At 51.4% G+C, this 24,105-nt stretch overlaps 1 protein-coding gene across 1 annotated transcript; it reads left to right on the forward strand.

Annotated features, from left to right (window-relative positions):
- The first annotated feature begins 12,485 nt into the window (after nt 1-12,485).
- LOC119921756 (normal mucosa of esophagus-specific gene 1 protein-like) lies at nt 12,486-17,119 on the forward strand. Its single transcript, XM_038741810.1, has 4 exons — nt 12,486-12,521; nt 13,574-13,659; nt 14,899-14,959; nt 17,051-17,119. Exons 1-4 carry the CDS (start codon nt 12,486-12,488, stop codon nt 17,117-17,119), a joined length of 252 nt encoding a protein of 83 aa, XP_038597738.1.
- The last annotated feature ends 6,986 nt before the right edge of the window (nt 17,120-24,105 follow it).

Here is a 24,105-nt window from a genome sequence, read left to right on the forward strand (position 1 = left end):
CTCCCTTGCCTCAGGGCCCGGGGTTGCCGGCCACCTGCCACCCTCCCTCACTTCGAGACTGTTTGGAATGTGCGGCGGTGGCCCTGGAGGAGACACGAGTGGGCTGGCCTCTTTCTGCAATGCTCTTGGGGTGGAACTGGCCTGCTGTATGGATTCTGCTCTTTGCTTTCACAACCCACCTCTCCAAGAGAAGCAGCGTGGCTCAGTGGAAAGAGCACGGGCTTTGGAGTCAGAGGTTGTGGGTTCAAATCCCGGCTCTGCAAATTGTCAGCTTTGTGACTTTGGGGAAGTCACTTAACTTCTCTGTGCCTCAGTTCCCTCATCTATAAAATTGGGCTAGGACCGTGAACTCCCTGTGGGACAACCTGATCACCTTGTAGCCTCGCCAGCGCTTAGAACAGTGCATCGCACATAGTAAGCGCTTAATAAATGCCATTGTTATTATTATTATTATTATCATCATCATCATCATCATTATTATTATTATCATTATTACCTGGGCTGGGAGGCAGAGGGAAACCAGGGCCGAGAAGCAGGGATGACCAGGGCAGGGAGGCATATGGGACCTGGGTCAGGAGACAGCGGGACCAGGGCCAGGAGGTAGAAGGGAACCAGAGCCAGGATGCAGAGGGGTACCCCGTTCTGGAGACATTGGGACTAGGGCCAGGTGGTCGAGCGGACCCAGGGACTGTACAGAGAGAGACTCAAAGGATCTGGAGGTAGATAGTGACCAGTGCCGACAGACAGAGGGCACTAGGGCCGGGAGTTGGAGGGGGACCAGGGCCGGAAGGCAGAGGGGTACCTGGGCCGGAAGGCAGAGTGGGGTCAGGGTCACGAGGCAGGGAGTGAGAGGGGGACCAGAGCTGAGAGGCAGAGAGGGACCAGGGCCGGGAGGTAGAGAGGAACCAGGGCCGGAAGGCAGAAGGGTACCTGTGCCCGGAGACGGGGGACCAGGCCCGAAAGGTAGAGGGAACCCCGGTCCAGGACGGAGAGAGACCCAAGGGCCTAGATGGAGAAGGAGAACGGAGTCGGGAGGCAGTGTGGGACCAGGGCCACCAGGCAGGCGGAAGAAAGGCAGGGAGTCAGAGGGGGACCAGGGCCGGGACACAGAGCGGAACCTGGGTCAGGAGACAGGGGGACCAGGGCGAGGAGGTAGAGGGGAACCAGAGCCAGGAGGCAGAGGGGGACATGGTTCTGGAGACATTGGGACTACGGCCGGGAGTTCTAGGGAACCCAGGGCCGGGACAGAGAGAGAACTAAAGGATCTGGAGGTAGAAGGAGACCAGGGCCGGGATACAGAGGGGGACCAGGGCCGGAAGGCAGAGGTGTACCTGGGCCGGAAGGCAGAGTGGGGCCAGGGACACGAGGCAGGGAATCAGAGGGGGACCAGGGCTCGGAGACAGAGAGGGACCAGGCCCGGAAGGCAGATGGGAACCTGGGCCCGGAGATGGGGGACCAGGCCCCAAAGGTAGAGGGAACCCAGGTCCAGGACGGAGAGAAACCCAAGGGTCTGGATGTAGAAGGAGAACAGGGCCGGGAGGCAGAGGGGGACAAGGGCCGGAAGGTAGAGGGGGATCAGGGCCAGGAGGTAGAGGGGTACCAGGGTTGGGAAAAGGGGGACCAGGCGCGGGAGGCAGAGGGGTACCTGGGCGGGAGAACGGGGGACCAGGGCTGGGAGGGAGAGGGGACCCAGGGACGGGACGGTGAGTGACCCAAGGGCCTGGAGGTAGAATTAGACTAGGGACTGGAGGCAGAGGGGCACCAGGGCCAAGAGGAGGGGGTCCAGGGCAGCGAGTCAGAGGGGGACGGGGACGGGCGGCAGTGGGGTTGCTGGGCCAGGAGACAAGGCGACCAGGGCTGGAAGGTAGAGGAGACCCAGAGCCAGAACGGAGATGACCCAAGGTCCTGAAGGTAGAACTAGACCAGACTAGGACCGGGAGGCAGAGGGGGACCAGGACAGAGCGGCAGAGAGGGAACAGGGCCAGGAGGCAGAAGGGTTACCTGGGCCGGGAGACGGGGGACCAGTGCCGGGAGGTAGAGGGGACCAGCTCCGGGATGGAGAGAGACCCATGGGCCTGGAAGTAGAAGGAGGCAAAGGCGAGACAGCGGGAAAAGGGCCGGGAGGCAGAGGGAGACCAGGGCCGGGAGGCAGAGGGGGACCAGGGTCAGGAGGCTGATAGATACCAGGGCTGGAAGGCAAAGGGGGACCAGGGTCAATAAGGGGGTGGAAAAGGGAAGGGAGGTAGATGGGGATCAGAGCCTGGAGGCAAGGGGTTCCTGGGCTGGGAGATGGGGCGCTAGGGTCGGGAGGCTTGGGTGACTAGGGCTGGGAGGCTGAGGGGGATCAGGGCCAGGAGGCAGAGAGGTGCCGTGGCCCGGAGAAGGGAGACCAGGGTCGGGAGGCAGAGGGGAACCAGGGCCGGGAAACCGGGACCAGGTACTGCGGGCAGATTGATTACTCTGCCTCCCTACCCTTGTCTCCCCGCTTCTTGGAACTAAAGGGGAACTAGGGCTGTCAGGCACAGGGGAACCAGGGACGGGGGGCAGAGGGGGACCAGGGCAGGGTGGCAGGGGGGACCAGGGCCAAGGTGGGCGAGGCCAAGGGGGCGAGGCGGGGAGGGATTAGGGCAGGGAGGCAGAGGCATACCTGGGCCAGTAGATGGTGGACCTGGGACGGGAGGTAGAGGGGAACCACCAGGGCCAGGAGGCAGAGGGGTACCTGGGCCAGGAGGCAAACTGGGACCAGGGTCGAGGAGCGGGGGGACAAGGGCGGGGAGGCAGAGGTTTACCTGGGCTGAGAGACAGGGGGACCAGGGCCGGGAGGCGCTTAGTACAGTGCTCTGCACACAGTAAGCGCTCAATAAATACGATTGAATCAATGAAAAGGAGATCAGGGCCCGGAGCCACAGAGGGACCAGGGCCGAGCGATAAAGGGGACCCAGGGCAGGGTGGGAGAAGTGGATCAGGGCCAGGTGGCAGAGAGGTACCTATGCCGGGAAACAACCGTACCAGGGCTTGGATGTAAAGGGGACCCAAGTCCGGGATGGAGAGATAAACATGGGCCTGGAGGTTAAAGGAGACCAGGGGCGGGTGGCACAGAGTGTCCAGGGCCGGGCGGCAGGGGGGACCAGTGCAGGGAAACAGAAGGAGACCAGGGCCAGGAGTCAGAAGGAGACCAGGACAGGAGCCCGAGGGTTTCCTGGGCCCGGAGATGAGGGTCCAGGGCAGGGAGGTCGAGGGGTACCTGGGCTGGGAGGCAAACGGTGACCAGGGCAAAGAAGTGGGGGTGACAAAGACAGGGATGCCGAGGGGGACCAGGACCTGGAGGCAGAGAGGGATCAGGGCTAGGAGGCAGAGGGGTACCCTGGCTGGAAGACAGGGGAACCAGGGCCAAGAAGCAGAGGGGGACAAGGGACGGGAGGCAGATTGGGTCCAGGGCAGTTAGGCAGAGGGGGACCAGGTCCAAGAGGCAGAGAGGTACCTAGGCCGGGTGACATGGGACCAGGGTCGGGATATAGAGGAGACTCACCCAAGGGACTGGAGGTAGAAGAAAACAAGGCCGGGAGGCCCTGGGAGACCAGGGCCAGTAGGCACAGAGTAACCAGTTCCGGGTGTCAGGGGGAACCAAGGCGGCGTTGCAGGGGCGGACCAAGGCCAGGTGGCTGAGGGGTACCTAAACCGGGAGATAGGGGGACCAGTGCCGGGAGGTAGAGGGGTACCTGTGCCGGGAGGCAGATGGGTACCACGGCGGGTTGGCAGAGGGGCACCATGGCCAGGAGGAAGAGGGGTACCTAGGCCAGGAGACAGTGGACCAGGTCCAGGAGGCAGAGGGGTACCTGGTTCTTGAGGCTGGGGGACCAGGGCCGGGATGTAGGGGGCACCCAGGGCCAGGAGGCGGATGGGTCCAGGGCAGGGAGGCAGTGGGGGACCATGGCCAGGAGGCAGAGGGCTACTTGGGCCGCGAGACACGGGATCAGGGTTGGGAGGGTGAGAGGGACCAGGGCCCGGAGGCAGATGGGTACCTGGGCCGTAAGGCAAAAGGGGACCAGTGCCGAGAAGCAGTCGGGGACAAGGGCAGCGAGCCAGAGGGTGCCAGGTCCTGGAGGCAGAGGGGAACCAGGGCCAGGAGGCAGAGACGTACTTGGGCCGGGAGACGGGGGACCAAGGTCGGGAGGCAGAGGGGGACCTGGGCCTGGAAGCGGAGACCAGATCCTGTGGGCAGATTTGTTCCTCTTCTTCCTTGCCCTTGTCCCCCAGCTTCTTGAAACTGAAGGGGAACTAGGGCCGTCAGGCACAGGGGAACCAGGGATGGGAGGCAGAGCTGGACCAGGGCAGGTTGGCAGGGGGGACCAGGGCCAAGAGGATTGGGGCGACCAGGGCAGGGAGGCAGAGGGGGACCAGGACCTGGAGGCTGGGGGTGACCTGGGCCGGGAGGCAGAGGGGGACCTGGGCCGGGAGGCAGAGGAGTACCCGGGCCGGTAGATGGTGGACCGGGGCCGGGAGGTAGAGGGGGACCAGGGCCAGGAGGCAGTGGGGTACCTGGGCCGGGACGCAAAGGGGGACCAGGGCCGAGAAGGGTGGGGGACAAGGTCAGGGAGGCAGAGGGGGACAAGGTCCGTTAGACAGGGGACCAGAGACGGGAGGCAGAGGAGTACCTGGGCCAGGAGACAGGGGACCTGGGGCTGGGAGGCAGAGCGGTACTTGTGCCGGGAGACAGTGGGACTAGGGCTGAGAAGCAGAGGGGAACCAGGGCCGAGAGGCGGGGGGCGACCGGGTCAGAGAGGCAGAGGCCGGCCAGGGCCGGGAAGCAGAGGAGAAGTAATCATGATGATGGTATTTATTAAGGCCTTACTGTGTGCCAAGCACCGTACCTAAGCCCTGGGGTAGATACAAGAAAATCAAGTTGGACACAGACTCTGTCCCATTCAGATTCATTCATTCAATCGTATTTATTGAACGCTTACTGTGTGCAGAGCACTGTACTAAGCGCTTGAGAAGTACAAGTTGGGAACATGTAGAGACGGTCCCTACCCAACAGTGGGCTCACAGTCTAGAAGGGGAAGAAAGAGAACCAAACAAAACATATTAACAAAATAAAATAAATAGAATAAATATGTACAAATAAATTAATAGAGTAATAAATATGTACAAACATACATACATATATACAGGTGCTGTGGGGAGGGGAAGGAGGTAAGGCAGGGGGGATGGGGAGGGATAGGAGGGGGAGAGGAAGGAGGGGGCTCAGTCTGAGAAGGCCTCCTGGAAGAGGTGAGCTCTCAGTAGGGCTTTGAAGGGATCTCAGTCTAAATTGGAGGGAGAACGGGAATTTAATCCCCACTTTCCATAGGAGGAATCTGAGGCACAGAGATGTTATGGGAACCTGAGTACCAGCTCTGTTTGATTGTACTCTCCCAAGCACTTAGCACAGTGCTCTGCACACAGTAAGTGCTTAGTAAGTACAGTTGCTTAATGAACTTGTCAAAGGTCCTGCAGCGGGCAGGTGGTAGAGATGGGATTAGAAACCAGGGCCTCTTACTCCCGGGTCCAATCTCTTTCCTCTAGGCCACACTTTTCCCCTTGCTGCTTACCAATGCTTTTTCTCTTAAGGACTGGGTGTTTGTTCATCTTGTCCAATTTTGAGCATTGTCAGTTTTTTTTTCTAGAGATTCAAACGTGATCCCATTTTACTGATGTCAAAAGTTCCACTTGTATATAAGCCAAATGGATTTTGCATGACTCAGTGGGATAGTCAAGCAGAGTAAGCGCTCAAAAGCTGTTGAACCTGGTTAACGTCTTGAAGAGTGCTTGGTCAGAGTGAGTCTGAAAGCCATACTGTGGGGCACGGTATTTCAGAAAACGGATAATGATAATAAGAACGATGATATTTATTAAGCGTTTACTGTATGTCCATTACTGTACAAAGCGCTGAAGTAGAGAACAGCTAATCAAGTTAAACACAGTCCCTGTCCCACATGGGGCTCACGGTTTTAATTCCAGTTTTCCAGCTGAGGGAGAAGTCAAGTGACATGGCCGATGTCACCCAGCAGACAAATGAGAGCTGGGATTAGAACCCAGGTCCTCCCGACTCCCGGGCCCGGGCTCTATCCACTAGATCATGCCGCTTCCCATAGCGGGATGGCATGTCGGCAGACGTAAGTCTTACAGCGATTGCTCTTTCCTAGGGAAGGCTTTCGATTCTGAAAATCTGCACTGAGAAAACCCCGCTGGGGGAGGATGTATCCTTAGAAAGTTTGGCAGCGCAGACCCACCAATTCTCCGGAGCCGACCTCAGTAACCTGTGCCTAGAAGTGAGTTCCCACATGGGGGTCAGTTAGCGCAGGGCTCAGAGCAGAGGAAGTGCTCAGGAAATACTGTGAATTGGAGGAGGTGCCAGCGGGAGAGAGGGGGCCACCCGGGAGAGGATTGAGACAGAGCTCGGTATTCCGGCCTGACTCTGTTCGGATGTCCCGGGAGATCAGAAGTCTTCAGTCTGGACATCAGCTCTCCCTGGATTCCATCTACATCCCCCCCACTTCCTGCAGGCAGCCGTCCCAGAACCAGTAGTTTAGGGGGAAGGCAGTTTCCAATCCCTCAAACTCAGCCTTGCCCTTTTTGTTGCCCCTCCCCAACGGCATCTCCCCCTGCCCTAGCCAACACAACGAACCGGAGAAGTCATTTTAGGTTTTGGTTATTTTGATTCAAATTTCCCAAAGGGCTCAGGAAGCCTGAAGGATATTTGGAGGAGAATCCTGTCATTCTAGGCTGTACACTCCTTTTGGGCAGGGAATGTGCCTGTTAATTTGGTTGTCTTGGATTCTCCCAAATGCTCGGTACAGTGCTTTACACAATAGTAAGTGCTCAGAAATAGCATCGATTGATAGCTTAGCACACGTGTTTCCGAGGCGAGAGGTCCTTGGGGTGTATCTCTCATGGAGAGTGCACCAGTACTAACCACTGATTCAATGGTAAATTGGCAGGAAGATGACATTCATTCATTCATTCAATCATTTATTGAGCGCTAAGTATATGCAAAGCACTGTACTAAGCGCTTGGGAGAGAGTGAAAAGACACATTTCCCTACCACCTCCCAAGACTGAGTTCTGAGCTTATTATTCTGTACCCTTTTGCTTGGAGCTGTTCCCACAGAATTATTCCTGAAAGTGGGGTAGAAAGAAGTTTGTCCGCCCCACCTGTTCCATCAAACTAAAAGCTTTGCTCGATTCCCTTTAAGGCCGCCTTGCTGGCTCTGCAGAAGAACGGTCTGGAAGCCACCCCCGTGAAACCGGAGCACTTCATGAGATCCCTAGTGACCGTGTGACCGTCGATACGCCAGAAAGACTTGGAGTTTCATGAAGGCTTATTTAGAAACCAAGAATTATTCTCTTACTTAGAGAAGCTGTAAAGACCGCCCGTCCATTGTTTGGTCCTGTGGACTGCAACTTCACATTTGGGTGGTTGACTTTTGTGTCCGGGCGATGACCCCAGTGTTCTGTCACCGTCCACGCGTTCTTATATGTGGGAAACGGCAATGTTTGCCTGCTTCTTTATAAAGGACCTGTAATTATCGTTTGACCGAAACATGCCTCTCTTCATTTGAGGAGTCAGAATTCGCAGCCACCATTCAGATAGCAGTAATAATAATAATGATAATAATGGTATTTTTTAAGGTAATGGTCAGGGAATGTGTCTGTTTTATTGTTTCGTTGAACTCTCCCGAGCGCTTAGAATGGTGCCCTGCATACAGTAAGCACTCAATAAATATGATTGGTTGATTGGCTTACTGTGTGCAGAGCACTATGCTAAGCCCTGGCAAGAGGATACAGGTGGGACTTGGACAGAGACCCTCTCCCAAGAGGGTGCTCCATCTGTGACTCTAGGTCACATCGGAGCAAGTACGCAAACATTGAAACAGCATCAAGGGCCAGGAACAAATACACAGTGCACAAAATCCAGGTTAAGGATGCTCCCAAGTTTTTTTAGTTTTTTATGCTGTTTGTTAATCGCTTTACTACATGTCAGGTGCATTGTTCTAAGCACTAAGGTAGACACAAGCTAATCAGGTCGGATACAGTCTGCATCCTACATGGAGCTCACAGTCTTAATCTCCATTTTCCAGATGAGATGACTGGGGCTCAGTGAAGTGACTTATCCCAGATCATAAAAACAAGGTATCCCAGGTCAGGCAAACAAGTGGCAGAGTCGGAATAAGAACCTGGGGCCTTATGACTCCCAGGCCCGCGCTCTATCCAGGGGGCCACACACTCCTGCCCTGGGGAGTTGTCCATGCAACAGGCATGGGAATATAATTCCACCCAGCACGTTTGGGCCCAAGTCCCCAGTGTCAGCCACCTTCTTTGTTGAGGGTTTTTGGGGTTTTCTTTTATGGTACTAAACACTTTTCATTCATTCAATTCTATTTATTGAGTGCTTACTGTGTGCACAGCACTCTACTAAGCGCTTGGAAAGTACAATTCAGCAACAGAGACAATCCATGCCCACAATGGGCTCACAGTTTAGAAGGGGGGAGACAGACATCAAAATAAGTAAACAGGCATCAATAGCATCCATATAAACAGAATTATAGATAAATACACAGTAATAAATAGAATTATAAATATGTAAATACATACAGAAGTGCTGGGGCGTGGGCAGAGGAAAGGGGGGGGCTTAGTATGGGAAGACCTCCTGGAGGAGGTGAGCTTTCAGTAGGGCTTTGAAAGAGGGAAGTGTGCTAGTTTGGCAGATTTGAGGAGGGAGGGCATTCCAGGCCAGAGGTAGGTCCAGGGGCCAACGGCGGGACCGGCAAGAACGAGACACAGTGAGAAGGTAAACGGCACCAGAGGAGTGGAGTGTGCGGGCTGGGACGTAGAAGAAGAGAAGGGAGGTGAGGTAGGAGGGGGCGAGGTGATAGAGAGCTTTGAAGCCAATAGGAGTCTTTGTTTGATACAAAAGTTGGTAGGCAACCACATATTATGTACCAGGCAGTTTACTAAAAGCTGGGGTAGGTCCAAGCTGATCAGATCGGACACAGTCCCTGTCCTGTCTAAGTTCACGATCTTCATCTCCATTTTACAGATGAGGTGACTGAGCCAAAGAAAAATGAAGTGACTTGCCCAAGGTCACGCAGCAGAGTGTTGTATTATTAACCATATGTATTGAGTGGTTACTATATGCAAAGCACTGTGCTAAATGTTTGGGAGAGGACAATATACCATCAAACACATTCCCTGCCTACAACCGAGCTCACGGTCTATAGGGGGAGACAGAGATTAATATAAATAGATAAATAAATTACAGATATGTACATATGTGCCATGGGAAAGGGAGATAGGATGAGTGAAGGAGCAAGTATGAGTGGAAAAGAAGGGAGTGGAAGAAAAGGGCTCAGTCAGGGAAAGCTTCCTGGAGGAGATGGGCTTTCGATAAAGCTTTGAAGTGGGGGAGAGCAATTATCTGTATGAAAGGAGGAAGGGAGTTTCCAGGCCAGAGATAGGTTGTGTGTGAGAGGTCGGCAGCGAGAGAAATGAGATCGAGGTACAGTGAGAAGGTTAGCAACAGAGGAACAAATTTACAAGCTGGGTTGGAGGAGAGTAGCAAGGTGAGGTAGGAGGGGGCGAGGCGATTAAGTGCTTTAAAACCAATGATGAGTTTTTGTTTGTTGTGGAGGTAGATGGGCAACCACTAGAGTTTCTAGTGGGGAAACAAGATCTGAATGTTTTTGAAGGAAAATGATTCGGGGAGCAGAATGGAGTATGGACTGGAGTGGGCAGAGACAGGAGGCAGGGAGGTCAGCAAGGAGGCTGATACAGTAATCTAGGCGGGCTAAGATAAGTGCTTGTATTAATGTGGTAGTTTGGCTGGAGAGGAAGGGGTGACTTTTGGCAAGGTTGGGAAGGTAGAACTGACAGGATTTAGTGATGACTTGAATATGTGGGTGGAATGAGAGAGGAGTCAAGGATAATACCAAGGTTATGGGCTTGAGAGACAGGAAGGATGGTGGTGCCGTCGGCAGCAATGGGAAAGTGAGCAGGAGGACAGGGTTCGTGGGGGAAGAAAAGTTCAGTTTTAAACATATTAAGTTTGAGGTGACGAGAGGACATCCTTGAAGTAAGGAGGAAATGCAAGACTGCAGAGAAGGAGCGAGATCAGGGCTGGAGTTGTAGATTTGGGTGTCATCAGCATAGAGGTGATAGTTGAAGCTGTGTGAGCGAATGAGTTTTCCAAGGGAGTGTAGATGGAGAAAAGACAGGGACCCAGAACTGAACCTTGAGGGACACCCACAGTTAGGGGATGGGCTCAGAGGAAGCAGTGTGGTGAGAGAGGCCCCCCCACTCACACCAGTGGAGCGAATGTCTGTTGGGTTTTGGGGGCCAGGAGAGAGGGGGCTTGAGAATGTACTACTGTCGGGCAGGGGGTTGCTCTGGTGAGGAGGCAGGGGGAGGTAGAAACTTCCACTTGGGCTCCTTGGAGTTCAGCCATCAAATGCGCCCAAGGAGGTTTCTGGGAATCAAGTGACAAAACCCAGAGTTCCTAAGTTTTCCATCTGATGGTGGAGAGTAGAGGGCAGGAGTTGGGGAACCGGCCCAGTCTCCCCTCTCCCCTTAGTACCGTCCAAAGGAGGGAGAAGCTTCTGGAAGCCACTGGCAGCTGGGACACTGAGAGGGCTGTGGAGGCCTGAAGTGAATCCCTGTCCGTGGCCGACTTGTCCTGCTCTACCTGGGTGTTGTCTGGTGAGTGACTGATTTGATTCTGGGCGGGGGAGACCAGTGTTTGGGGGTGGGGAGTTGTCTTTGAGGGGACCCATCTTCCTGGGACCAACAGGTGGCCATAGCCCAGCATGGCAGTAACATCCCTAAGGCAGCCATCTGAGGCAGACTTGTTACAGCCTGCCGTGATGGTGGCGGCAGCCCCTCAAGACTCAGCCTAGTGGGAAATGATGCTAATAATTATGGTATTTATTAAGCGCTAACACTTTGCCAGGTACTGTTCTAAGTGCCGGGGTAGATACAAATTAATCAAGTTGGACACAGTCACTGTTCCCCGTGTGGCTCACAGCCTCAATCCCCGTTTTACAGTTGAGGGAACTGAGGCCCAGAGTGAAGTGATTTAGCCAAGGTCCCTCAACAGACAAGTGGCAGAGCCGTGATTAGAACCTAGGTCCTCGTAGCTCCCAGGCCCATGCTCTACCTACTAAACCATGTTGCTACTGCCCCTCCCTCCTATCCTCAGGATGCCACGCCCTGGGTACACAGCTGTCCACATGCCACCTCTTGTGACTTGCTAACCTCAGGTGGCATCTGTTGTTGGGTAGGGACCATCTCTATATGTTGCCAACTTGTACTTCCCAAGCGCTTAGTACAGTGCTGTGTACACAGTAAGTGCCCAATAAATACGATTGAATGAATGAAGGGCCACCCCTGTTGGGAACATTCATTAATCAACGGCATTCATTCATTCATTCAATCGTATTTATTGAACTCTCATTGTTCACAGAGCACTGTACTGAGCCATTGGGAGAGGACAGTAGACAATAGGGTACGGGCTTAGGAATCAGAGGGACATGGGTCCTAATCCCAGCTCTGCCATTTACCTGCTGTGTGATTTTGGGGAAGTCACTTTGCTTCACTGAGCATCATCAGTTCCCTCATCTGTAAAATGGGGATTCAACACATAGACTGTGTCCAACCTGATGACCTTCTATCTACTTCAGCGCTTAGAACAGTGCCTGACACAAAGTGCTTATAAATGCCATTTTAACACAAATATAGTAAAGAGAGACTAGAGCTCTAATCCCAGCTCTGCCAGTGGCCTGATCTCTGTGACCTTGGACAAGTCTTCTCTTAGTTTCTTCATCTCCTTCCCTATTAATTAATTAATATAGTTTTAGTTATGGTACTTGTTGAGCACTTACGCTGTTCTAAGCACTGAGGTAGATACAGACCTCCCACCGACCTGCCTGCCCTGCCCTCAGCAGCTCTTTTCAAAGGCCACCCTCCCTCCTTTCTTCCTCCTTAAAGGTATTTTGTTAAGCACTTACAATGTGCCAAGCACTGTTCTAAGAGCTGGGGTTGATACATAGTAATCAGGTTGTCCCACTTGGGGCTCACATCTTAATCTCCATTTTACAGATGAGGTCACTGAGGCACAAAGAAGTTAAGTGGCTTGCCCAAGCTCACACAGCAGACAGGTGGCAGAGTTGGGATTAGAACCCTTGGCCTTCTGACTCCCAAGCCCGTGCTCCTTCCAATGTCACGCTGATTTCCTCTCTTCTCCCTCTTTTCCTTCTCCCCTTCTTCCTCTCTCATTGCTCCCTCCTGCTCCGCTAACTCTTCTACCCCTCTCTTTCTCCCTGCCCCTCCCTCCCTCCTGCCCCTCTCCCTCGCTCCTGGGCCCACTCCCCCTCCTCCCCTGGGGGCCGCCTGTCCCAGCCCGTCCTGACCCGACTCTCCCCTGCCTGCCTGCTCCCTCCTAGGCTGGCCACCATGGGCATTTTCCAAATCCTGATGAAGAAGAAAGAGGTCGGCAGTCTTCCCCTCCCTCGGCCCCTTCCCCACTTCCCCCTGCCCCCGTCTGTTCCTTCGACTGGGCTGGGGGGATGGGGGCAGATCTCACCCCCACTTTCCCTATCTCCTCCCTCCTACTCCCCCCAACACCGACATCCCTATTTTCTCCCCACTTCCTTTACCTCCCTGCTACCCCCACCTCCCTCTTCCCAAATCTCTCCTGCAACTACCTTAACCTTCTTTCCTCTCCTCCTCCTCTGCTCCTCCTCTGCTCCCTGCTACACCTACCTCCGTCCCCCACCTCTTTCTCCCCCAGTCTCTTTCACCTGCTACCCCTTCCCTTGCCTCTTCCTCCCGCTTCTTCCCCCATTTCCTCCCCATCTCCACCCATCTCCTCCCTCCACCTGCTTCTTCCCAAACTCCTCCCGCATGCCCTCTTACCATCTCCTCCCCTGCTAACCCTACCTCCTTTCCCGCACTTCCTCCTCCCCATTTCTCCCCCCACTTTCCCCCATTTCCTCCTCTTTTACCCCTACCTTTTTCCAACTTCTTTATTCCCCTACCTCCTCCCCATCTCTTTCCCCGACCTCCTTCTCTCCCATCTTCTCCCCCTGCTACCCTAACGCCTTCCTCCACATCCTCTTCCCATCTCCTCCTCTGCTACTCCTACCTCCTTCCCCCACTTTTTCCTCCCCATCTCCTCCCCCCGGCTATCCCTATTTCCTCCTCCCACTTACTCCTTCCCATCTTCTACCCCCACTGTCCCCCACCTTTCTCCTTGGTTACTCTTAACTCCTTTCTTCCCAATTCTGTCTTCCCCCATCCCCTCCCATCTCCTCTTCCCACCTCCTTCTCCCCCAATCTCTTCCCCTCTCTATCCCTCCCTCCTCCCCAATCTCCTCCCTGTTACCCCTATCTCCCCAACTCCCACCTCGGTTCCTTTATTTCCTCAATCTCCCTCGCCCTGCCACCCTTCCCCCTCCCCAACCCAGCTCCCCCGGGGTCAAGGGCCACCTGACCCTCGACCCCGACCCCTGACCGCCATCTGAGCCTTGGTTGCTCCCCAGCTCATCCCGCTGGCCACCATCGTCACCATCGCTGGGTTGGGAGCCATATCCGTGTCCGTGTACCCTCTCTCCAAGACGGCCGTCATGTGAGTAGCAGGCCCCAGGATCTGTCCGGCAGTCAATCCATCAGTCGATCAGTCGGTGGCATTTATTGAGCACTCACTGGGTGCAGAACACTGCACTAGTGCTCGGGAGACTACAGTAGAACAATGTAACGGACACACTCCCTACCCACGGTGAGCTTGCAGTCTAGAGAGGAATGCAGACAAGTATGAGAAGTGACGGAGTGTAGGGATAGAAACCTAAGTGCTTTGGAATAGGGATGGGGTGAATATCAGTGGCTTAAGGGGCATCCATACAGCAACTACTCTCCCTGCCTTCAAAGCCTTATTGGAGGCACATCTCCTCCAGGAGCTCTTCCCCAACTATGCCCTCCTCTTCTCCCACTCCCTTCTGCATCTCCCTGACCTGCCCCTTTATTCATCACCCAACACCCACAGCTAGCTCCACAGCATGGAGGTGCATATCTGTAATTTATTTCTAATTAATGTCTGTCTCTCCCTCTAGACTGTAAGCTTGTTTTGTAGGGAGGGAACGCGTCTGCTAATTCTGTCGTACTGGGCTCTCCCAAGCACTTAGTACAGTGTTCTGCATACAGTAAGTGCTCAATACATACCACTGATTGATTGATTGATTCAGTTCCTGTTCAGGGCTGCTGGGGTTTGGTGGGGTTGAAGGAGAGTACAACATAATTAAATCAATCAATGGTATGATCAATCAATTAAAGAGCACTTGCTGTGTGCAGAGCACTGTACTGTTTGGGATTACAACAAAACAATACAGTCAATCAATCAGTGGTATTTATCAAGCACTTACCGTATGCAGAGAACTGCACTAAGTGTTTGGGAGAGTACAATAAACAGAATCGGTAGACACGTTCCCTGCCCACACCGGGCTTGCAGTCTAGAGACGAGCTAACAATCAATGCTATCGATTGGGTTCTCTCTGTGTGCAGAGCACTGCATTAAGTGCTTTCGCGAGTACAATATAACAGATTTGGTAGACATAGTTTCTGCCCACAACACGCTTAGAGTCTAGACAAGAGTTTGCAATCGATGGTACTTACTGATCTCTTACTGTGTGCAGAGCACTGCACTAAGCGCTTGGACGAGTACAATATAACAGAGTTGATAGACACGTTCCCCGCCCCCAATGAGCTTCCAGTCGGGGGGTGGGGGGCGGATGGGAAGTTCAGAAATGTCAATTTCAGGGGGACACTACAACTGCTTAGCGTCTTTCCTAACGGATGCCATCTTGGGCTTCAGCCTCAACAGGTCCAAAAATCCAGAGCCATGGGAGAACGTGGATCCTACCCAGCCTCAAACGGTAGCGGGCCCACCTCCTCCCCTTCTTCTGAAGGGCCCCTCCATCCCCCGCTGAACAATGGCAGGCTCCATGACCTGATGACCTTGGTCCTGAGCCCAATCCTCTCAGAGGGGCAGCTGCCTGCAGCCTCCCTGCCCTGCCCTGCCCTGCCCTGCCCTGCCCTCTGGGCCCCGGGAAGAGGGAGATTGGTGCCACGTCTCGGTGTGTGGGTGGGGAAGGGAGGAAGCATGGGCGCATTTGGGCAGGGTGGGCCGGTCGATTTGGGAGAGCAGGTGGACCAGAAAGGCCATCTCCTGGATCTTTATGATCCCAGTCTGACCCAGGGATGAGGAGGGACACTGTGGGAGTGAAGAAACCAATTTTTTTTTTGTTTTTCTATGGTATTTGTAAAGCACTCACTATGGGCCAGGCACTGTACTAAGCATTGGAGTAGATACAAGCCAAGAATAATACGCTAACTCTGTAACAGGCACTGTACTTAACATTAGCATAGATACAACCTAGTCTGCTTGGACACATCCATGTCCCACGTGGGGCTCATAGTCTTAATTCCTATTTTACAGATGAGAGAACTGAGGCACAGAGAAGCAAATGGACTTTTCTAATGCTATTTGTTAAGTGCTTATTCTGTGCCAGGAACTGTACAAAGTGCTGGGGTAGATACAAGCTAATCTGGTTGGACACAGTCCCTGTCCCACATGGGGCTCACAGTCATTCATTCATTCATTCACTCAATCGTATTTATTGAGCGCTTACTGTGTGCAGAGCACTGTACTAAGCGCTGGGAAGGTACAAGTTGGCAACATATAGAGACGGTCCCTACCCAACAGTGGGCTCACAGTTTAGAAGGGGGAGACAGAGAACAAAATAAAACATGTTAACAAAATAAAATAAATAGAATATGTACAAGTAAAATAAATAGAGTAATAAATATGTAAAAACATATATACATATATACAGGTGCTGTGGGAAAGGGAAGTAGTTAAGGCGGCGGCGAAGAAGAGGGGGAGTAGGGGAAGAGGAAGGAGGGGGCTCAGTCTGGGAAGGCCTCCTTGAGGAGGTGAGCTCTCTGTAGGGCCTTGAAGGGAGGAAGAGAGCTAGCTTGGCGGATGTACGGAGGGAGGGCATTCCAGGACAGGGGGATGACATGGGTCGGGGGTCGACGGCGGGACAGGCGAGAATGAGGCACGGTGAGGAGAGTAGCGGCAGAGGAGCGGAGGGAGCGGGCTGGGCTGTAGAAGGAGAGAAGGGAGGTGAGGTAGGAGGGGGCGAGGTGATGGCGAGCATTGAAGCCAAGGGTGAGGAGTTTCTGCCTGATGCAGTCTTAGTCCCTATTTTACAAATGAGGGAACTGAGGCACAGAGAGCTGAAGTAACTTTTCTTAATGGCATTTGTTAAGCACTTACTATGTGCCAGGCACTTGTTCTAAGCACTGGGGTAGATACAAGGTAATCTGGTTGGACACAGTCCCAGTCCCAGTCCCACATGGGGTTGACAGGTCTTAATCACTATTTTACAGATGAGGTAACTGAGGCCTAGAGAAGTGTGAAGTGACTTGCCCAAGGTCACCAAGCAGACAAGTGGCAGAGCCAGGATCAGAACCCATAACCTTCTGATCCCCAGGCCCATGCTCTGTCCACTAGGCCATGCTGTCGCAGTCCCTGTCCTACATAGAGCAGAGAACTATTTTCTGGGTGAAAATCAAGGGAAATCACTTTCTATTCACTTATCAATCAGCAATATTTCCCAAGCACCTACTGTCTGCAGAACAGTATACAAAATACCCGGGAGAGGACAATAATGCTAATAAATACTATTCCTGCCCTCAGTCAGTCAATCAGTTCGTGTTTGTTGCACACTTACTTTGTGCAGAGCACTGTACTAAGCACTTGGGAGAGTACAACATAGCAATATAACAGAAACGTTCCCTGCCCACAATGAGCTTGCAGTCTAGCAGGGGAGGCAGAGATTAATAGAAATAAATAAATTACAAATATGGACATAAGGAGCTTAGGAAGCTCAGGATCTAGCAGAATGTATTCTCCAGGGTTGCGGTTCCTGGAACACAGGTTTTGTCTCTCTGCTCTGCAGTTACTCTCTATTAACCAGCAGTGGAAACCCATCGAGGAACTGCAGAAGGTGAGAAGGCTGACCAAGTGACTGAGACCGAACCACCAGCCCCCACCCCCCAGGAATCCAGAGGAATCACCTCTGCGCTAATTCACCTTCTGAACCAGCGCACGGAGATACTTCCGCTGCATTCTCGGGGTCATCCCCCAATCTGGGCGCCTTCTTGGTCCGGGGTCTCCCGCCCTACAGAGGGACCACCTTGCAGGCTGGCGACCGGACAAGTGGCATCCGACACTAACCCAGCACTCCCACTTTGGCGTCACGGTCTTCTCTGGAAAGGTCAGTGGTGCCCTCCCCTGCTTCAATCTTCCTTGAGTGGAAATGGGTTCGCATCTACTGCTTTGTGAGGTAGATTGAAAAAAGTCCGTTTTTCCCCCCACCAAATAAAGGCAGAATGCATGCTTCCTCATTCAGACAATTTTAGCTCATCCAAAGGAAACACATTCTGAAAAAAAGAAACACCCACAATTCACAGTTAGGGAACTTGGAATGTCAGAATTCATTCATTCATTCACTCATTCATTCATTCATTGTCGTATTTATTGAGCACCTACTCTGTACAGAGCACTGTACTAAGTGCTTGAGAGAGTACAGTAGGATAAAAATAGACACATTCCCTGCCCACAGCAAGTTTTCAGTCTAGAGGACCTGGGTTCTAGTCCCAGCTTCCCCATTTAAGAATTGTGGTAAGCAGCATGGCTCAGTGGAAAGAGCTCGGGCTTGGGAGTCAGAGGACATTCTTTCATTCATTCAATCGTATTTATTGAGCACTTACTATGTGGAGAGCACTGTACTAAGCGCTTGGGAAGTACAAGTTGGTAACATATAGAGACGGTCCCTACCCAACAGCGGGCTCACAGTCTAGAAGTCATGTGTTCTAATCCCAGCTCCGCCACATGTCTTCTGTGTGACCTTGGGCAAGTCACTTAACTTCTCTGAGCCTCAGTTACCTCATCTGTAAAATGGGGCTTAAGATTGTGAGCCTCACGTGGGACAACCTGATCACCTTGTATACACCCAGTGCTTAGAACAGTGCTTTGCATATAGTAAGTGCTTAACAAATGCTATTATTATTATTATTATTATTATTATTATTATACTTGTTAAGCCATTAGTATGTGCCAAACACTGTTCTCTGCACTGGGGTAGGCATAAATTAATCAGGTTGGACACAGTCCTTGTCCCACACGGGACTCATTGTCTAAGTAGGAGGGAGTAGGATTTCATCCCCAAAGTACAGATGGTGTAACTGAGGGACTTGTCCAATGTCACACAGCAGACAAATGCCAGAGCACGAATTAGAACCCAGGTCCTCTGACTTCCAGGCCTGTGTTCTTTCTACTAAGCCAAGCTGTCTTTGTGCCTACTGTGTGACCTTAGGCAAGTCACTTCACTTCTCTGGGCTTTAGTTCCCTCATCTGTAAAATGAGGATTAAAATTAAGGGCCCCATGTGGGACATGGTCTGGGCTGTGTCCACCCTGATTACCTTGAATCTACCCAAGCACTTCCCCTCTCCCGGTCATACCTGGAGGGTTTCCAGTACTCTACCAGTCTCGGCTATGGGAGAGAGAGTCAAGAGGCCTACCCATTCCATTCCTAGCTTGGGCAGTGGCTAGCGAGTGGAAGACAATCTGCTTACAAGTCAAAACTCACCCATGCTGGGCAGCAGCGGAATGGGAGAGAGTCGAGAGCTGAAACTCGAGTTTACTACACAGAATTCGGCAATGGTAAACCTCTTCTGTATTTTTACCAAGAAAAATCTATGGATACACTACCAGAACGATTGCAGATGGAGAGCCAGGGGTTTTTGGGAGAGATGGGTCTGTGGTGTCGCTATGGGATGGCAATGACTCGACCACATAAGACGAGACCCAAGCCCTTAGAACCTTAGAACCATGCCACCTAGTAGGCTCACTTAACAAATAATGTAAGAAAAAGGAAAAAACAAGATCAGATGAGAAGGCTCATGAGTCATATCTGAAGCTTGACCTTAGCATAGGGATTGTCTCTGGTGCCAGATTGTACTTCCCAATTGCTTAGTACAGTGCTATGCACACAGTAAGCACTCAATGAATATGATTGAAGGAATGAAGGAATGAAGGAATGAATCATTCCCTCCCATCGTCTGCCCAGAGAAGGATATCCAGGAAAAATCTCCCAGGCCTTTCAAAAGACATAAATGAATTCCACATTCCCAAAAGAGATTTTCGTGTATTCATGCATTACTATAATCATTATTATTATTATCCTTCACAATACAGGTATACCTACCAACTGTATTATGATCCCCCAAGTCAATGCTTTGCACAGAGAAAGCAGCCAGTAAATACCATTCATTGATCCCCTCTAGACTGTAAGCTCGTTTTGTCAGGGAGCACGTCTGCTAGTTCAGTTGTACCATACTCTCCCAAGTACTTAGTGCACATAGTAAGCGATCAGTAAATATGGTTCATTGATTGGTTGAAGTGCCTTTGTGGTCTCGCTATATTCATTCATCCGATCGTATTTATTGAGCATTTACTGTGTTCAGAACACTGTACTAAGCACTTGGGAGAGTACAATATAACAGACACGTTCCCTGCTCAGAATGAGCTTACAATTTGCAGGGGGAGACAGACGTTAATATAAATAAATAAATACATAAATGATAGATATGGACAATCTCCTGCTGCAACCCAGCCCACACACTTCGTTCCTCTGGTGCTGAACTTCTCACTGTGCCTCGGTCTCGTCTAGCTCGCCGCTGACCTGACACCCACATCCTGCTTTTGGCCCGGTACCTCCTCGCTCCTCATGTCAGACAGATCTCCTCCAAGAGGCCTCCCCTAACTGGGACCTCCTCTCTTCTCTCACCCTCTTCGGCGCTGCTCTTTCTAGCTCCTTCATTCATTCCCCCCTTTCATCTCCACAACATGTATGTTGAAGTCTTGCACGTGGAAATAGCGTGGCTCAGTGGAAGGAGCCCGGGCTTTGGAGTCAGAGGTTATGGGTTCAAATCCCGGCTCCGCCACTTGTCAGCAGGGTAACTTTGGGCAAGTCGCTTCACTTCTCTGGGCCTCAGTTACCTCATCTGTAAAATGGGGATGAAGACTGTGAGCCCCACGTGGGACACCCTGATCACCTTGTAACCTCCCAAATGCTTAGAACTGTGCTTTGCACATAGTAAGCGCTTAATAAATGCCATTATTAATATTATATCTGTGTGCATATATATAATACACATGTAAAATATATATCCATAATTTATTCATTCCTATTAATATCTGTCTCCCCCTCTAGCCTGTGAGCTCACTGTGGGCAGCAATGTGTCTGTTTGCCGTTATAGTGTACTCTCCTAGTTCTTAGTACTGTGCTTTGCACAAAGAAAGCGCTCAATAAATATGATTGAATTAATGAATGAAAGTGCTATGGGGCTGGGAGACCAGATGAAGAAAAGGGAGCAAGTCAGGGCGATGCAGAAGGGGAATGGTGAAGAGGACAGTAGGGCTTATCAGGGAAGGACGCTTGGAGGAGATTCACTCATTCATTCAATTGTAATTCCCTCATTTCACTGTAAAATCTGGCCCCTGGCCCTCTCCCTGCCTGATTGATGGACAGCTTCTGCTCAGGGTCCCAGAACCCCGATCTCTGCCCCCTTAATAATAACAATAATAATTATGGTATTTGTTAAGTGCTTACTATGTACCAAGCACTTTTTTAATGGCATTGATTAGGCGCTTACTATATGCAAAGCACTGTTCTAAGCGCTGGGGAGGTTACAAGGTGATCAGGTTGTCCCACATGGGGCTCACAGTCGTAATCCCCATTTTACAGGTGAGGTAACTGAGGCACAGAGAAGTTAAGCCACGCTGCTTCTCTAATCACTGTTCACTGTTCACTCTTCTAGGCACTGGGGTGGGTAGAAAAATGCAATCAGGTTGGGCACAGTCCTATCCCACTTGGGCCTCCCAATCTCAATCCCATTTCACAGATGAAGTAACCGAGACACAGATAAGTGAAGTGATTTTCCCAAAGTCACACAGCAGACAGGTGGCAGAGCCGGGATTAGAACCCAGAACATCCAGCTCCCAAGCCCGTGCTTTTGCCACGAGACCCTCCCCTTGCCTGCTTGACAGATGGCTGCTGCTGTAAACTGTCCCCTTGCCCTAACTCCACTGACAGGTCTCTGGGGAACCACCTGGAGGAAGCCAGTGACAACGAGGAAGTTCATTCATTCAATTGTATTTATTGAGTCCTTACTGTGTGCAGAGCACTGTACTAAGTACCTGGGAAAGTACAATACAGCAATAAAGAGAGACAATCCCTGCCTACAACGAGCTCACGGTCTAGAGGTGGGGAGGCAGACATCAAAACAAGTAAACAGACATCAGTATAAGTAAATAAAATTATAAATATATACACAAGTGCTGTGGGGCAGGGAGTAGGGGAAGAGCAAAGGTAGTAAGTCAGGGTGACGTGGAAGGGAATGGGAGATGAGAAAAAGTGGGGCGTAGTCTGAGATGGCCTCTTAGAGGAGATGTGCCTTCAGTAAGACTTTGAAGATGGGGAGAGTAATTGTCTAGCGGGTTTGAGAAGGGAGGGAGTTCCAGGCCTTGGGTCAGGGGTCGGCGGCGAGACAGGCGAGATCGAGGCATCGTGAGAAGGTTAACATCAGAGGAGTGAAGAGTGCAGGCTGGGTTGTAGAAGGAGACAGGTGAGATATGTTAGGAGGGGGCAACGTGATGGAGTGCTTTAAAGCTCATGGTGAGGAGTTTTTATTCCATATGGAGGTGCACAGGTAACAACTGGAGATATTTGAGGAGGGGGGTGACATACCCTGAACGTTTCTGTAGAAAGATAATATGGGCAGCGGAGTGAAGTATGGATTGGAGTTGGGGAATAGAAGGAGGATGTGAGGTCAGAAAGGAGGCTGATGAAGTAATCTAGGTGGGATAGAGTGAGTGATTGCACTAACTTGGTAGCAGTTTGGATGGAGAGGAAAAAGTGGATTGTGGCAATGGTAATAGGAGACCGACAGGATTTGGTGACGGATTGGATATGTGGATTGAGTAAGAGAGAGGGGTCAAGGATAATGCTGAGATTCTGGGCGGTGCCATCTACAGTGATGGGAAAGTCCAGGAGAGGACAAGGGTTGGGTGGGAAGATAAGGAGCTCTGTTTTAGACATGTTACGTTTGATGTGATGGGAGGACATTCGAAGTAGTGATATCATGAAGACAGGAGCAGATGAGAGCCTGGAGAGACGGAGAGAGATCAGGGAGGAGATGCAGATTTGGGTATCATCTGCATAGAGATGGTAGTTGAAGCCGTGGAATTGAATGAGTTCTCCAGGGGAATTAGTGTAGATGGAGAATAGAACGGGACCCAAAACTGAACCCTGATGGACCCCCACGGTAACGGGGTGGGAGAGGAGGTACCCGCCTCCTCTCCCAAAGAGACTGAGAATGAACGGCCAGAAAGATAAGAGGAGAACCAGGAGAGAAGTTGCAGTGGTCTCAGTGATCGGCAGGCAAACTGAGCACAAGGTCCTTGGCAGGGTTGGGTGTAGGACCAGGTCTGTTTGCCCCAGGTTGAGCAGGATCCCAAGCTGAATTTCTTCTAGGAAAACAGTGGAGATTGAGAATAGAGAAGCAGCATGGCCTAGTGGATAGAGCCCGGGCCTGGAAGTTAGAATGACCTGGATTCTAATCCCAGCCCCGTCACCTGTCTGCTCTGTGACATTGGTTAAGTTACTTCATTTCTCTGGGCCTCAGTTCCTTCATCGGCAAAATGGGGATTAGGTCTTTAAGCCCCAGGTGGGACAGGGACTGTTTCCCAGTTGATTAGCTTGTATCCACCCCAGTACAGTACCTGGCACAGCGTAAATGATTAACAAATGCCTTAAGGAAAAACAAAATAAATCAATCAATCAATCAATCAATCGTATTTATTGAGCGTTTACTGTGTGCAGAGCACTGTACTAAGCGCTTGGGAAGTACAACTTGGCAACACAGTCCCTACCCAACAGTGGGCTCACAGTCCAAAAGAAAAGGTGCTTAACAAATATCATTCATTCATTCAATCGTATTTATTGAGCGCTTACTGTGGGCAGAGCACAGTACTTGGGAAGTACAAGTTGGCGACGTACAGGGATGGTCACTACTCAACAATGGGCAAGACTTAGTCCAGTGCTCTGCACATAGTAAGGGCTCAATAAATATTGATTGATTGATTGGCACATAGTAAGCACTTAACAAATACTGTAAGAAAAAAGAGATGTGCTTAAGGAATACCAACTGCTCAGTCCAGTGCTCTGCATATAGTAAACACTCAATATATACCACTGATGGATTGATTGGCACATAGTAAGGACTCAGCAAATATCATAAAAAAATAAAAAAGAAAGTCGGGTTTTTTGCCACCCTGGCTCCTCTCCTGGGACAGATAAAGTTTTGGGTGCAGCCCACTGAAAATGGGAAAATGGGCAAATCGTGGAACAGACTAATGGCCAGAGCCTGGGCCTGATAGTCAAAGAATCTGACAGTAAGCTTTTTGAGGGCAGGGATCATGTTTCCCAACTCTACCATACTCTGTATTGCAGTATACCAAGCAGCATGGTTCAGTGGAAAGAGCACGGGCTTTGGAGTCAGAGGTTTGAATCCCAACTCCGCCACGTCTGCTGTGTGACCTTGGGAAAGTCACTTAACTTCTCTGAGGTTCAGTTACCTTATCTGTAAAATGGGGAGTAAGACTGTGAGCCCTACGTGGGACAGCTTGATCACCTTGTATCCCACCCCCAGCGTTTAGAACAGTGCTCTGCACATAGTAAGCGCTTAACAAATGCTATCATTATTATTACATTCTGCCAAGCACTGTAGTAAGCGCTCTGCACAGGTATGCTCTCAACAAATACCACTGATTGATTTTCTCAGCCTTGCCACAGGCCTGATGTATGAGCTTGAGCCAGACACTTAACCTTTCTGGGCCTCAATTTCCTCATCTGGAAAAGTGGCATTAATAATAATACTTATAAAAAA

The sequence above is a fragment of the Tachyglossus aculeatus genome, unplaced genomic scaffold, assembly GCF_015852505.1.
Source record: "Tachyglossus aculeatus isolate mTacAcu1 unplaced genomic scaffold, mTacAcu1.pri SUPER_30, whole genome shotgun sequence".
NCBI lineage: Eukaryota > Metazoa > Chordata > Mammalia > Monotremata > Tachyglossidae > Tachyglossus > Tachyglossus aculeatus.